This window comes from Amphiura filiformis, chromosome 16 (genome assembly GCF_039555335.1).
Source record: "Amphiura filiformis chromosome 16, Afil_fr2py, whole genome shotgun sequence".
NCBI classification, from domain to species: domain Eukaryota; kingdom Metazoa; phylum Echinodermata; class Ophiuroidea; order Amphilepidida; family Amphiuridae; genus Amphiura; species Amphiura filiformis.
In genome coordinates, this window is record NC_092643.1 from 18772691 (window position 1) to 18789567 (window position 16877).

Below are 16877 nucleotides of genomic sequence, written 5' to 3' on the forward strand. Positions count from 1 at the left end.
TAATTTGCTACAACTTTGATAACCAGATTGCTACATCTCCCTGTGAGTCACACAGATGTAAAATGGTCCTCTATGATCTAACACCCTTGAGTCTTTTTTGATTAGGTAAGGTCATTAATTAGAAGAAATCAAGCAATTTCACCCACTTCAAATAGTTTCTTTAGGGAAATGATTTGCAATTCACTGGCTTCAAATTATCTAAATGCAGAAGCTGTCCACTATAATATGCGCCAAATCCATTTTTTGTTTGTTTGCATATTGGCTAGTTTTAAGTAAAATTTAAATTTCTGAAATTGTAAGAATGAATTTCCGCTAAAAAGCTGGTCACTGGTTTAGCAATAAATAAAGTAGATTTACAGTTTAAATGCTTTTATCCAATGGATTACTGTAAAGCACAATATTTTTGCAGCATCAGCAAAATTATCTTGTATTTAAGTCCTTTGATTACCCACTGTGGAATGCATAGGAAAATGGAAATATTTGCCAGCATGAGAATTGTGTTAATTCTTACTACGCACATGCTTTATTACAGTAGTTCAGTTTTACTTCATTTTCAGACGACCAATATTTTATTTTATACAAACACTTGTGTTTTGAGAGCTTTCAGCAGTGAAGATTTAAATGTAAAGACAAAGAATTCTATTGTGTTTTACTTACAAAATCCCCACAGATTTAACTGAAAATAATTATCTCTCCTCCGATATGTCCAAGTTAATATATAGGGGCCTACATATACCAATCGCTTAAATTGCATCTTCTTTCTTATATTTTTATTATTATTCATAATATCATTATTATTTTACAAAAACTACTTCTTCTGCATTCTTAATTTTTTTTAAGCCAGTGTTGCAAGACTGCTATTTGAATCTGGAGGTTTAATCTGTGCTTAATCCAAGTGTTCATTACTATTTCATCATCTGCCGGAAACATCTTGCTCATATTTATAAATTTTTTATTTTTACCCAAAAAATATACATCAGAATATTGTAGTACTATATAGCTGACGCCAATTTATAAACTTGCAAATATGCAGAAACATCATCATACAATACAAAGACAGGAAAAAGAAAACGACTTGATAATGTTTTACCATCCTCATTCAATAATCAACATACATATTTAATATGCAAGTCGGTATCAAAAGCCACGCATATTGCCTTCCCACGAGAATTGACGGTTTATATGCATGAGCTAGGACAAATTTGCATTTCTTTCTCATCCGACATTCGCAATCAATTGGCAATACTTGCTATTTACATGTACACACTGTGTTAATGCTATTTACTTTTACTATGTGTTCAATATAGAAATTCTCAGGCTCTTATTTTTATCGGTAAATTATTGTGTGCATAGAAATATCATCACTTTTATTATTTAGACAAGCAATTGTAATTGAATCTTGATAATATGCAATCAAATTTAAGAACATGCCAGGAAAAATTATCATTTTGGTAAACTATTTACTTTGAGATGAAAATGCAGTGAAATCTCTTCATATTATACTTGAAATGATCACGGAATGAGTTGAATGTCGCAAAATATTCAATTTTAAGTTTTTTGCATCAGTAGCATTTTAAAAGAGCTCTTAAAGTCTGATGCATAGAAATTGAAATTCTGGTGATCAAGTTGTAGGCTATTTATTTTATGCTGAAAACAATAACAATACAATTTGATCATATTTTTGCCAATAACTTAAAATCAATATTTGTGACATTTAGACTTACCCCTACAATCAATTGCATTTTATTTCTCAAACCTTTTGGAAATTCTCTAAGCATGGTCTAAACAGGTAAATTTAGTTTGCCAAATACACTGATCAAAACATCTTTTGTTTGAAGCTTATCAGACATGGTTTTCATAATATATACATTTCAAATTTCTTCTAATTGTAGCTTTTTTTATTATCAATAATCAATTATTAATGAGCTTAATATGACTTGAAAGTGTTCATTAATATTATGTTATTTTTGCCAATATTTTGATTAAAAACAATACATTGTTCATAAAATTTTCATTCAACAGAATAAATAGTCAGAGCATTTTCTAGTTTTCAGAAAATAACTTAAATGCCACCTTAATTGCGTCATTTGAGCTACCTTCAGCCCTCCATTCCCATATCTTATCCCTAATCTAAACTTAACAGCAAGTTAGTTGAAAATATTTGGAACTTGTAACTTTAATTAATTTTTGTAAAATCTATTTTATGCACCTAACTATGTCATTTGAGCTACCTTCAGCCCTCCATTCCCATATCTTATCCCTAATCTAAACTTAACAGCAAGTTAGTTGAAAATATTTGGAACTTGTAACTTTTAATTTTAATTTAATTTTAATTTTTGTAAAATCTATTTTATGCACCTAACTCCTTTCTCTCCAAGGGGAATGAGTGAATGAAAAATAAATTTACAACAAACAATTGCAATATATTGATAATACATGTTTATTTATAAAATAATAATTGATATTGAAACAAATGGTCAGATTTGTTGCTTCTTTACTCCAGGATTCTGTAAATCTGACGCTTCCATTTCTACAAATCTCTAACTTTGAGATGCATTTCACCCACATGGATTTACACTTACAGAAGTGATCATTTAAACCAAGAAGCATGTGTGAAGTGTCATTCCGGTTAAAAAGAGCGGCAAAGGTCGATGCCCCAGACTCAATTCAAATACTGATAGCCAATAAAAACAATAGCCTAGAGCCTAACAAAATAATGAGGTCACACCCATGGTGACAATGTCGCACCGCTAAAATACTTGCAAACCAGGATAAATCTAAAGCATCACAAGGTAGCAATTGTGCAATTTTAGGCCTACCACAGGTTTATTTGTCCTACTGCGTTAAATCAGAGAAGATGTCTTACCCAGAATCCTTTGCACCATGACATATCCCCTCATTTCATCAAACACTCCCATTACTTTGTAGGTTCCCTGTATTTCGTTTTGAGAATAGACTGGCTAAACATGGGTCAATAGTGAAGAAATAAACATAGTTTGCAAGATCTGGATGTGCTCTGTTCATAGTACATTTTCATCACTCATGTTGTACTAGATAGTAAATCTTACAGAAAATTGAAGTGGGAGAAATGCATTATGGGAAGTGCAAGATCACCTTCTCCGGCTTCAAATTAGGGAAAGTTTGTAAAATGGATAAGATTGATCGGTCCCTTATGTTTAAAGGCAAGTCAGCTTCCCTTCAACTTTCCATCACATAAACGAAGGAAGCTTGTATTTTTCTCCTCACAGTAAAATTTTAAGTGATAGCCTCATTCCTCCATGGTGGTACATCTCAAAATTAATATTCCTGACATCAGACTCATTTTACTTGATTGCATCACAGATTACAAAAAAATTGCACCAAAAGTTTGGATATTAGATGCAAAAAAATATATCACAGTTGGGTGGACACTAAATGGATATATCTCTGGAACCACAAGTCTAAAGAAAAGATCTTAATATTGTGCTGTAGTAGTTCTGTGCACTACATAAATCTTTGTAATTTCATATTTGTTTGAACGTAGTCCCTCCCATCAAAATCTTAATTTTTGGCATGATTTCTAAGTTTGTGCACATAACTAGGACATACTACTAGCACCAGTGTGCCTTTCCCTTTGCTGTTTCTATAGCCCCGAAGGCAACACTCTACCATAAGCCTCCATTGTAACTGGTACTCCTTACAACAATTCCAATAGGAAATTTTGCAATCCCACAGCGTGTAATAGTACCCTATCCACAGAGTAATACAACACTTGCCACCACTTTTTCATGCGCGAAATCTGTACCTTTCAATTACAATATTTTTACTCCCACAAAAAAAAAAAGGTCCTTTGGAAAAGTGAGAGGAGTTTAAAATTGGTGAACTCAATAGATAAGCTCATGCATGCCACTAGGATCCACAACATGCTCATCTATCAGGGCACAGTTCTTTAACCCCAATACATTTGCATATTCATTGAATGACCTTTGAAAATTTGGGTACAAAAACTCATACTCTGCAACTTGACGTCAAATTTTACACTATGATTGTCTAATTGAGGTTATTGAACTATGCCTTTGGGATGAGGCCATTGTGGTCCATAATGTGCACAATCACACAAATCACTGAGTCTTTTTAAAACTCCCATAGGACCAAATCAGGATATATGGGAGTGAACATGTTCAGGCATTTATTTAAATATGGTACTTCAAAAGTTAAAAACACTGAAGGTCCTTCCACAAATATACTAATAACAGCAGGGATACAAGGATAAATAAAGCCTCACAGCAATTTGACTTCATCTAGCGATTTGTTAAAGAGAATTAAAAGGTTGAAACAGAAGAACGAGATGAGAAGATAATGCACGGGCGTTAACACCATGCTACCATGATAGCTGGCTAGCCTAGTGACACACCAATCCATGCCTAGACTCCATTACCCCTTGAGCTATCACACACTAGGCACGTTCAGACCCGAATTATTACTTGAGTTAAATTTTTTACAACCCGTGATTTTCGTTAACTCGACTGATTTTCCATACGTAGCTTACCCCGACCTTTAGCACGACTCGCTGACGTGAATTTACCACGACCATTTTGTACCCAGGGATAATTTCCGGAAGTTGCGTGCAGGTTCTAAAAGAAAATATGCAGTCCGATTGTAACCCAATTTCATTTGAGTAAAAATCGCAACGGAAAATGGATGTAAAATTGAAGCTCTTTTGAAAACGTGAGGCAAAACATTCTAAAAGAATTTTATTTAACAGTTGACAAAATATTTTGTCAAAATTGTTTGCCCAAAAATAACGTTTTAAAAACGTATTCATGATCTTTTTGTTATTAAAAAGTTTTGTATAGACGTTTCAAGAACATTTTTGTGTTTGCTGGGTTTACTGTCCTACACTCATTATCAGCGAAGAAAAAAACGCATTTTATGCCTTGCTTATACTTCATCTAGTAGTTATAGAGCAAGAACTGATTGAATGCCGATGGTTAATTTGTAGTAAGGTCATGTTTACCTCAACTGTTACCTCTATCCACACGTGCATCTACCTCGACTGCTCCGGTCGGGTTAAGGATTTACCTCTGACTTTTTCAGAGGTAAATTAGTCGGGTTAAGGTCGGGATAAGCTGCCCCGACTCCTGTCCAGACGGGCACAAACTCGACCTTTATCACGAGCTTACCCCGACTGGGCACTTTACTCGAGGTAAATACCCCTTTACTCGAGTTAAATACCCTATGTCTGAACACGGCTACTCTCCATCGCCTCACCTCTGTGTGAACTTTTGGGGTCGTTTTAATTAAACCAACTTGGGAGCAGCAGAACATCAAACAAGTCCATCTTGGGGATGATACATTTCACATGCGCTGTGTAATTAAATTAGGACAGCAACTGCGAAAGGGGGGTTAAATGTAATGAGAGGTAAACATCAAAGGTGTATGAATGTGTGCGCAGGGTACAAAATGAGCTAAGGACACGTGGACTGGAGGTACTTTTGAAGCTTGTGTGTCTGCATGTGTGTGGGGTGCATCAGTGATTGCCTGTGAACGAGGACATTCACAACAACTTTTCATATTTCAACCATGGACCTATGAGCACCGTCCATAGAGGACTAGTCACAATTGCATTCCAAATGCAGAAGAGATGTACGTCTGATATTAATTATGCAAAAAATAACTGTGGATGGTAGGCACATTTCATATTGTGTATCATACACAGCTATTAATAAACACGTAAAAATCAGCCATTTTGGTCTTCGGTATGTCGATTAAACATCATTTCCGACATCCTCCTTTCGATAGCAATACACAAAGGTCTGCGATTGCCGGCGCCAGATGGTAGGGGTGTGTGTGGGGTGTGTACTGAATGCGATTGCCGGCGCCAGATGGTAGGGGTGTGTGTGGGGTGTGTACTGCATGCGATTGCCGGCGCCAGATGGTAGGGGGGGCGTGGGGTGTGTACTGCATGCGATTGCCGGCGCCAGATGGTAGGGGTGTGTGTGTGGGGTGTGTACTGCATTTTCTACCTACCTTGCGTATATGGAAGAGACTATCTGAGCATAATTCGGTGAATTGCGGGAGAAACAGACGCCATGTGATCTCTTTGCCAACCAATGGGGCTACTTTACTCATCAACTGTAGAAAATATAAAAGAAGAAAGAATAATAATTAGTAAATTTGCTTTCAAACAAATTCATTTTCTCAGATATTTGATCAGCACAAAGGGGGCTAGGCTTTAAAAGTTCTGATATAGTTTGGTATTTCTCTCCTAAACCAGATTCAAATTTTGGCATTACACAAGAATAAGTTTGATTCTTCAAAACTTTTTCTCACCAAAAATGCAAAATGTAAATTAAGATTGCTAGATCATTCATGTTTGATTGAAAAGAATTCAAAATACATTCAAACCAATACTCTTAAATAGATTATGAAGTGAACACAAATTATAACTTTTTTGATACCTAATTGTAATTTTTTGCTTTTGCATGAAAAAAATTAACCATGAATGATCCTAGCAATTGGCTCTAGTTCCAGGGACTCTCCGAATCCACAAAAAGAAAATGTCCAAAAGGGAACTTGGAACCCAAATGCATGATTTGCGCTGTGAAAAGCGCAATTGCGTTTTTGCCAGGACATAGGTTTATACAGGGATTAGGTTAGTGTTCGGGTATGGAGGGCATTGTATAGGCAGAGAATATCTTGAACAAACAATACTGCAAAATAGTCATTACTCAAGAAATTGATATAGATTGCTAACATTTGAAAATAATGATGATTCAAGTAACAAAATTATAATACAAAATGTTTATGAAAGACAATTCACATAATTAATAATTTCCACATTATGTACAGTACATGACAGTGAGAAGTCTTTGCTCTAGCATAACATATATGATAATAAAAACAAACATAGGTAAGAAAATAAATAGTCACAATTTTATGCAAACATTATTTATACAGTAAGTAAATGTTTGACGGATGGAATCTTTCATTCAATTCTATAACATGTCACTTTAAAATATACTAGAGCATGAAACTCTTTTGTTCATGCAGCGGCTTACGATTGACATTGTTATAGACAGAATTGTGTCATGCTTATCATCACCTTCTGTGTGAACATCATACTGAATTTTTGTACACATGCAATTATTACAATGCATTTTGCTGATTTTAAATCATAGTTTCTTAGATACATATTGTAGGTAGCTATACAAAAAATTATGACTGATTATTGATTGGATGGTTATCATATCCAGAAATAAACATCAATAATATACGTACACACAAATAAACTTGACAACAAAATAGCTCAGTCCTTATTGCTAATTATCACACAATATCCCTATCACCTACTTGAGCTGCCTTCTCAATCAACAAACCCATCACTTTGTTATCAAGATGCAATTAGACATCACCTACACATATCATGACCATTCATCCAGGCCACCATTTAAACCATTTGGGTTATTCCAGTTGAAATCCTCCCCCCTCTGTATGGAAGACACAACCTTAATCTACAGAGGGGGTGTGAATTTCACATAGGATTACCTAAATAGGTGACTCTATTTAAAATCTATACCCCTTGTGTGGCTAATTAAGGCCATATCTTCCATAGGGGGTATGGATTTCAACTGGAATCGCCCATATAAACCATTACACTGAGTTCTTATTTTACGCATACTGTAGGCATAGGCCCTATGATACAGCATTTACAAAGGTAACACATGGTGGTTTTATCTTACGCATACATCGCATTATACAGCACCGTCGCATGCAGAGATCTGCAGAAACGAGCGCCCTGAAATATTGATGGTGTACGAATTAATGGGTGAGCTTATCTATCGGGGGAAGGAAATAATGGCTATAGCACACCGAATGACGTGATTAGTCAGTATGATGAAGTGTTTGTTTCAAAAAACTGCGCAAACTTTGAGAAAATTACATTTTTTAATGACAACAGTGCAGTTGCTTGATGCTACAACGTCCTTTTAGTTTGATAAAAGTATCAATGTGTGGAAACCTAAAATGGGTTTGGTTTTAAGTTACAAATTTCAATTTGAACTGTTTTTGTATTTTTTTGATTTTGTGGGGTTTTAACACCTTTTGGAGGTAGCCAGTTTTAGCACCCTCTGGGAACATCCATTCTACACAATATTAGAATTAGCATGCGATGCATATTAACCAACTGAAAAAGCAGGAAATCCCACTTCTAGTATCTCTTCAATTTGATCACAATGTTTAAATGATTTCCAAATATTAAGAATATCTGTCAATTTAGGAACCACCACTAATGTGGCAGCCTACCCATTACCATTTGATATATTTTGTTTCTTGATGCTATTTGAATGACTTTTATATTCAAAAATTTGTGTAAATGAGAAATATTAAAACATTTGTGTAAATGAGAATATTCAGCAGATATTGAAACATTTTGTTGCCTGTTTCTGCACAATATTCAATGTTGGCAGCTAACACCTTTTATAACTTGGCTCATTGGTCATTGCGTAGATTTATAGGAAATGACCTATGGTCAGTTTGTCCAGCTCGAGGATCTGTAGTACGTCCGATTAGCCTTCGTCAGTTTTTGTTCGGGTCAGCATTTTCCAAAACCCCACACATTTTGGGCTCTTGATTTTCATTTTGTTCACCGTTTTGGGCTCTAGTTTCATTTTGTTCACCATTTTGGGCTCTTGGTTTTATTTTGTTTAATCTTGTATGAATTCCGAAAGAACACAGGTCAACATCAGTGAAAGCTAGGGTGGTTTTCATGTCGGTCTACGCGACATTCACAAAAACATTCCTTCTTCAGCCCCCCTCCCTCCTTTCAGGTAAGTTGGTGGGAGATGTGGTTGCAGATTCTAGTTTCATTTTGTTCACCATTTTGGGTTCTTGTTTTATTTTGTTTAATCTTGTATGAATTCCCAAAGAGCACAGGTCAACATCAGTGAAAGCTAGGGTGGTTTTCATGTCGGTCTACCCGACATTCACAAAAACATTCCTTCTTCAGCCCCCCTCCCTCCTTCCAGGTAAGTTGGTGGGAGATGTGGTTGCTGATTACAAAGAGTCCCATTCTGTATTTTTGCGTTAATGTGAAGAACACATTAAGAGAGAAGAACTTGTGGCTTGTCATACCCTGCATCTAGCAGCACAAGTGGTATACAACTAGTGGCTTTTTGCATAGATCTAGCACAAGTGGTATTGCACCATAATTAGACCACTAGAGTGTCTAATAAACCATCCAACCCAAGTGGTAATACATAAGATGGCAATGACCTGAGAGAGAGAGAGAATGAAATATTGATGAAACAATCTAAGTTCCTAATAAAGGTGTGGTACCTATGGGAAGCCACTGTAAATTGCACACAGGATAGCTTGGGTCTGCAAGAATATCTCAATCATTTCTCAATGAAAATGTCTTAAAATTGGCTATGTTTAAATGGTGTTAAATGCTCTCCAATATACATTTACCCCTTCCCAGTTCTACACAGGGCTAAAATAACTTACCCAGTCCCCTGAATCAAGTTATCGGTTAATTTAAATTAATGTGATTTTCACAGAAATTTTGTACCTGTAGCAGTTGTAAAATATGGATGGCTCCTTGAACAGATTTGCCAAAATTGGTTCATTTAACAAATTTGGTTGCTTGCCGAATCTCACAAAATTGATTCTTTGTCAAAATTCTCCAAATTGATTCTTTGCCTACTCCCCCAAAATTGGTTCCGTTTACTAAAAATATCTGCAAAAGGTTTTGTATTAGTTGACAAGAATGAATTAAATTCACTCACTACCAACATGACTTCCGCTGTTTATCCAGCTCAGTTTTCATGTTTTTCTTGTCCTACCCATCCCGTACACAAATTCCGAACAAAGCCTATAGATAAAATGTAGTAAATGGTAAAATAAAAGCTCATTGGAATGCATTGCACCCCACCATGGCCTGCCAATGACATCCCATTCAAGCTCACCTTTGCTTTTGACCTCTATCAAATGAAAACAGGTGGCCTCCAAATTGGAAACATCAATTTTATTAATCAAATAGCAATTGTATAATAATGAAATGGGTAATATTCTGATTGCTTTTGACATATCTTTCAATGAACTTGAACCATAGGATGCATTTTCATGCAGATTTCTGTAGTTATCACTACATGAATGAATATTGGATGTCTTCTATACTTGCAGGGAGTATTCAGAAAATCAAACTCTTATTCAATGGACTAGCACATACATCACACAGTTTTTTAGATTCTGAAAATCAATGCCGAGTCATGCCCTTAAAATTTTTAGTGCATTTTTAAAGGAAACTGAGCACTTTCCCAAGAACGATAAAACATTTTATTCATCAGAATGACAAGAAAATTGAGTGAAACATTACAGATTGAGCTACTGACCATTAATCTTGAGTTTCCCAGTCACATAATTTCTGAAAACAAGTTTTTTTATTATTATTATTATTATTATTTTTCTGACTTTCATTATGACCATGCACGAGTGTAAAAGCGCATTATTTAACCACTCACTCAATCAAAGATGGATGTTTAGCGTAAGTGAGATTTTACTAAAAAGAGAATGCAAATGTCCAGTTTTGACTTTAAAAATTCACAGAAATTCATTGTTTTTTTGCAAATGCAACTAGTTTTCATTGTTATTTTTGGAAAATCACAATAATGAATTCAAGTGAGGGTCGGAACATGAAGTGAGGGCAGGTGATGGGAAACTCAAAATTGACTTTCATCAGCCTTGAGCGAAAAAGTATTATCATTTTTATATTATATTATATAATTTACATTTACATTATATAATTTACATTTATTACATAATTTACATTTTTATCATAATATTATTTTAAATTATGAAGGCACAATATCCCAAACGAATCTGAATTAAAGTTACTCTCTGTGAGGAATCCAAAATCTCCTTATTTGTTCAATGAATAGAGTCCCACACAAGGCACCATTTCACAAATGACTTCCCTTTGCTGACATTTTACTATCACAGTAAGGACCAAAGGGACTTGTTATCCACATTATAGTGTAAGCATATCTACTGCTAGTATTCTAAAATTGGATACAACTTTGCACACATCTTCATATCAAGAATCACTGATTAATCAAGTATGGATAAGATTGCGATAGTAATAGTACAAAGGTTACGCTTAAACTTGTGTAACTATGCCGGTTAAGATGAACCCTAAATAATGACTTTGGACTTGAAATTGGTTTATAAATTTGTATCAAAGTAGGCCTATAAATTCTCCAAAAGAGAATAATATCAGTGTGAAATATAATTGCATTCAAAATCTTGACTTAGAGTAACTCATAATTTTATGTTACTTTTGATAATTTGTTTTGAAAAAGATTAGGAAAATCATTTTCCACAAATTAAAATAGGCCTACATTTATAAACTTGAAATAATTATTAGTCTTTATACTTGTCTTTGAGCTTGATTGCACAGCATGCCAAAAATGCCATAAAAACGCATGTTTTTGGCCCTTATTTCCAAAATTTGATCAAAAGTTAAAATTTGACTTTCATTGCCAGTTAGAACTAATTAAAGGATTAGGATTTGGTTATGTTTCATTTGGCAAAACAAGATAATATTTTTTAATCCAAAAAAAATAATGCTGTATTTTTCTGGAATGGGGAGTAGTTCTGTTGCACTTTTGAAATAGTAAATAACCCCTCAATAAATAAGCGAGGCAATGCGCTTTTGTGTCACTCATAGAATGAAGTAACCTTTCAATTTATTTCACGTTTTGTGAACATTTCTTGAACTAAGCTTTCAGGGCATTTCCCTGCTTATCAGCCACTTTTATGTGACTTCTGACTGAAAATGTTTTATGTCCTAGTCTGATCTCTGAAAGTTTTTTTAAAAACCTTAACTAATGAACAAAATATAGGCCTACATGTCTTTGTTCAATTTCTTATACAGTAGTTACCTGACATGCTTAGCAAGGTATATTCTATTCGTATCTACAAACAGCCCCAATCAAGGCCCATCCCATTACCACATACATACCTAGCAAGACGTCCCAATCTAACCTCCCGAAGTAGCAGGCGTTCCATCAGCAGGGGTTACTGGCTGATAATAGGTAAATGCAGCAGGGGTTACTGGCTGATAATAGGCAAATGCACCTTAACGAAAAACAGAGTAGTGAGATAGTCTCTAATTACAATCTCACTACCCATGTCTTTCATAAGATACACGCCAAGACTTCGCTGACATCTACACTGTGGTCCGTTGTAAGACACACCCAAGTATCTATCGGTGATCTGCTGAGTCATGCAGTTGTTGTCCGTTTCTCCACCATCATGTTCAGTATAATACCACGTGTCACTCATAATACTTACTTTCAAACTGATTTCAATCAAGAAGTCCACTCACAAATTTATGAAGTAAACCTTGCTCACTATTTGGGGTCAAGTTGACTGGCTACACTTGACAACATCTTCCATTTAAAAGATTTGGGGCTGTAATTGACTTATCAATTTATGAAAATTTGTAACATTTTATGATTTTCAAGAATATTTTGTTGCTACCTGGTCATTTATGAATTCTACTATTACAATGATTGACTATTATTCATTTATGAAAATGTATTCAAAATTTCTTTTCCACAAGAATATTTTGCTCCAAAGTGATCATTTATGAATTCTGTTATTTAAAATACACACAAAAAAAATCTTTCAAGAACTCATTAAGATTTCAAGACTATAACTGAAATGTTATTCACTAATGGAAATTTGTAAAATACTGTGCACTAAAAAAAAAGTCCACACATTTGAGTGGTCATAATTCGTACCATGATTGATTTAAAAGAAAATTGAAATTCCACAAAATTTTGTTAGCTGCAGTGCGATACCTCATTTGCATAAAAAGAATTCCAAAATTTCAAGATTTTAACGGATTTTGTGAAAGTTGGTGCAATTTGAAAAAAAAAAGCCCTCAAACAGGCTAAAAATATATAATATAAATAAAACATGGGAATTTGTACTCACAAAAAACCTGAATTCAGGCTAAAATCTAAAATATGGCATCTCTGTACTACTGTGTTTAGAAAGATACACTTTCATGGGTATCAACCATGCAAAATGCTCTCCAAATTGACCAGGGATGAAAACAAGCATTGACATAATTTCCTGAAACTACTTTTAACATTTCTACAGGATTGAATTTGCACCGTTTCAAGTTGCACCAATTTTCAAAAATTTTTAAAATTCTGTATGATATGGGATAATTTTTACACAAGTGAGGTCATCAAAATCATCCTGACAAAATTCTTGACACATTTATATCAATTTCAATATTCTTAAAATCAATCATGCTGAGAATTATGACCACTGAAAACAAGTGTGGCACTTTCTTTTTGTGCAATGTTAATTAACCACAGTGGTATTTTGTTCTGTGAGTGTTAGCATATGAATTCTGCTTTCGAAGAGACATAAAAAAGCTCTTACACATTTTCTCACTGCCTCACATTTTTATGTATAACAGCCGAGACATATTGAAGTTCTTCAGCTTTAATGTTTTTTTCCGCTTCTTATTAAGTATTCTTTCAAACACTACACAATGTCAGGGTGTAAGAATTTTGGATGACACCTGTCACCACCGATTTTCAGAAACATGGCTATATGAAAATTAATCTAACATTTCTGTGTTGGATTGTAGACCAGCCCACAAGTACCCAAGTCAAAATGTGAGCAAGGTTCATTTCAAAACACTCACAAGAGTCACACATTTTCGTAAGAATCAAAGACAATTGATATAATACTTACAGCTACTGCTTCTGTTCTGTAATCATCAGAGCTGTCCTCACAGGAAAGCTGAATAATGACGGGACAGACGTGTTCCTCCATGTCAGCGCGCTCTATCAAGTCCTGTTCTAATAACACTAGTAGAGCAGCTTGGCTTGTCTTCCGTACCTAGATGAGACAGAGAGGAAGAGACTAGATGTAAGTGCCTCTAGAAATCGTAAAAACTGCCTGAAAGCAATATTTTTGTGTCTTTTCCTTTTAGAAAACATTTTCCTGGAAAAAGTGTTAAGAATCAAACAAAACGTTTTTAGTACCATATACCATCAATCTTAGTTTTGTTAATGAGATTCTAACTTAATTTTTATGACTCCGCCGGAGATATGATTTTTTCTAGTTGTCCGTCCGTCATTTGGTCCGTCCGTCAAGAATGAAAATTTCTGAGAACTGATAAGGTGTACAGGTGTATATGTGACATGTCATGTCAAAAGGAGACACTTTTGGGCAGGATCTGCCCGGTGGTGATTTTGTCACAATTTGGGTTTGTTGCGAATTTGTGATGTCAATGTTAAAAATATTGTCTAGTGGTTTCAGACCGAAATATAACTGGATCTTGTATTTTTTGAGACATTTTTCAGGGTAATTCCTACTTTCAAGATTGGCAATATTATTTTTAAAGGCCGATATCTCAATTGACAATTTTATAATATCATAACTAATGAACTCAATATCTTTGCTTGGGAATGTCCGATTTCATTGTGGAAAACGGCGTTGTGGAGCAAAATATCTCTTTATTTAAGATGTAAAACCTCAAACTTGATAACCTGCCCAAAAGTGTCTCCTTTTGACAGGACACGTCACATGTGATTTGGTAAAGGGGTAGCAATTAGCGGTGTTCCAAAGTCCAGTAGGTTTTCATCATAAACTATGTTAACTTGGTAACTCATTTACATGAATTTCATTCAGTCCAAAATTCTAGGAACAAGAAAGGCAAATATTGATGTTACGTGGCAGAGGGGTGACAATTGGCGGTCTTCAAATTCCACTAGGTTTTTGTTGCAAAATATGCTAATTTGGTAGCTCATTTGCATAAATTTGATTAATTCATTTATCTTTATTTTTTTTGGAATAGGAAATCTTTTTTTGCCTTTTTTCCCCTCCACCACATAGCAGCCGAAGCTTTGCGCTGAGAACTGATAAGATTTGGCCCCTGTCCTGTACAAAGGCATAGGAAGAGTTTGAAATTCACAGCGATTAGGCGACGAAAAAAAGAAACCCTGTTCTACGGGCGGATGGACCTTTCAAGTCGTGTCGGTCGGTTGGCCTTTTTTTTTTTTAGATGACCCAAAAATCACCAAAATCTGTAAATAATTTGCAATTTGAGAGAAAAAAAATTCCTGAAATGTCCAAAATTTGGGTCGGCATTCATTTGTACAGGAAAAATTTTCCCCCAATTTGTTCGAAATCTGGGTCGGTTAGGCCCATAGAACAGGGTTTTCTTTTTTCGTCACCTTACTGATAAATATCTAGAGTTAGAACATTTCAAGTTTGAATTTGATGAAGTAGCTAATTTATTCTGAAATTGTATTTATTGTAATTGTAATTACTCTCCTATCACATAACATCTGCTAAAAATAGTCCACCATTATGACATTGACATTTATATCATACCACTATGATAAGTCATTGTGTGAAACCACGGTGAAACAGACCACGAAATATCACTCACCCTAACCAACCATAATTATGCCAACTGCATTAAAAATCCATAGCGATCACCTTACAAATGTACCAGTGACCAGAGGTGAAGCTATGTTCTTTCACTTTAATAGCACCCACCATGTTAGCAGGATGAGTAATGTCCGCATCCCACAGGACACCTTGTGAGTGAAGCCCATAGTGTATCTTATTTGGTTTTAATTGACCTGATGCCGCTAACATTGTACTCCATGAATGCAAAGCACCTACTCCCAATTCAAGAAATATATGGAACCAATTTTTTTTATTAACAAAATATTATTCTATTTTGCCAAATGAAACACATCTGATTCTTAGTTAGTTTAACTGGCAATTAAAGTTAAAATTTTGTATAGTTTTCCAAGTTTAAGGGAAATGGGCCAAAAACATGCAATTTTGCATGATTTCTTGCAGTCACAAAATTCATAGGTCTACTTGCACAATTCTAAGCAATCAAAGTTAAAAGTATAGACTCTGAGTTTGCTCAAAAATGTATTTTTTATGTTAATTTTGATAATTGGTTATATATACTTATAAAAGATATAACATGAAAAATTAGAATGCATATCCTGAAATGTCGTTGGGCTTGATTGTCACACATAAAAACACCTTAAAAATGCACATTTTTGGTCCTTTTTTCCAAAATTTGGCCAAATATTATTAATGATAAGTAAAGGATTAGGATTTAGCTATGTTGCATTTGGCTAAACAGGATTATATTTCTAAAATCCAAAGTAATAAGGGCTGATTTTTCTGTAATAGTGAGTAGTCTTCATTATTATGCAGATACAGGACTCCCGAATGAGAAGAAAATGCACAGGGCTTCTGTTTTATTATATTTCTACATGGTCATAATGAATGCTGTGATTTTTTTTCTGTGAATAATGAATGCTGTGAATTTTTATAGAAAAATTGGAACATGCATTTGAAAGATATTGGCATTTCTTTATAGCCATAAAAATGCAGATACATGTCGTACCATCAACAGGCTCTCTCCATAGGACCAAATGTAAACATCAGTTTAAAATGAAAAACATTTTAGTTGTATTTTTAATTTGTAAATGTACAGCTCTTGCAGGGCCCCCAGGAAGATCAGTGTTTTCATTGATGGGATTACCCTGCTTAAAGAAGTATAAAAAATAATAACTAGAATTTTGCGGTTCTCGACCTGCGCGGTTCTCGACGCAAAGAGTCGGCCGCAATGCCTCCACTTTGACGCCATCATTTTAACCGGTGCAATTTCACTTGACCCCAAAATGACCTTAACATTATTTGCCTCACTAAGGTGGCCGTTCCCACCAAATTTCATGAACCTGCAGCAGTCTATGGCGATTTGACTCCAGATGACCTAAAATGACCTTGACATTTTTGCCTTGTTTCAGTGGTCGTCCCCACAAAATTTCATGAAC

The 16877-nt window shown here is 34.9% G+C and overlaps 1 protein-coding gene across 4 annotated transcripts in view; it reads right to left on the reverse strand.

Annotated features, from left to right (window-relative positions):
* LOC140135678 (serine/threonine-protein phosphatase 4 regulatory subunit 1-like) overlaps positions 1–16877 on the reverse strand; it is a 125271-nt gene that overhangs the window by 25467 nt on the left and 82927 nt on the right. For all 4 annotated transcript variants that reach the window (XM_072157263.1, XM_072157264.1, XM_072157262.1 and 1 more), the window contains 2 exons: positions 13756–13902; positions 6010–6114 (listed from right to left, as the gene is read on the reverse strand). In XM_072157263.1, the coding sequence (XP_072013364.1) occupies positions 6010–6114; positions 13756–13902 (252 nt within the window). The remainder of the gene's footprint in view (positions 1–6009; positions 6115–13755; positions 13903–16877) is intronic.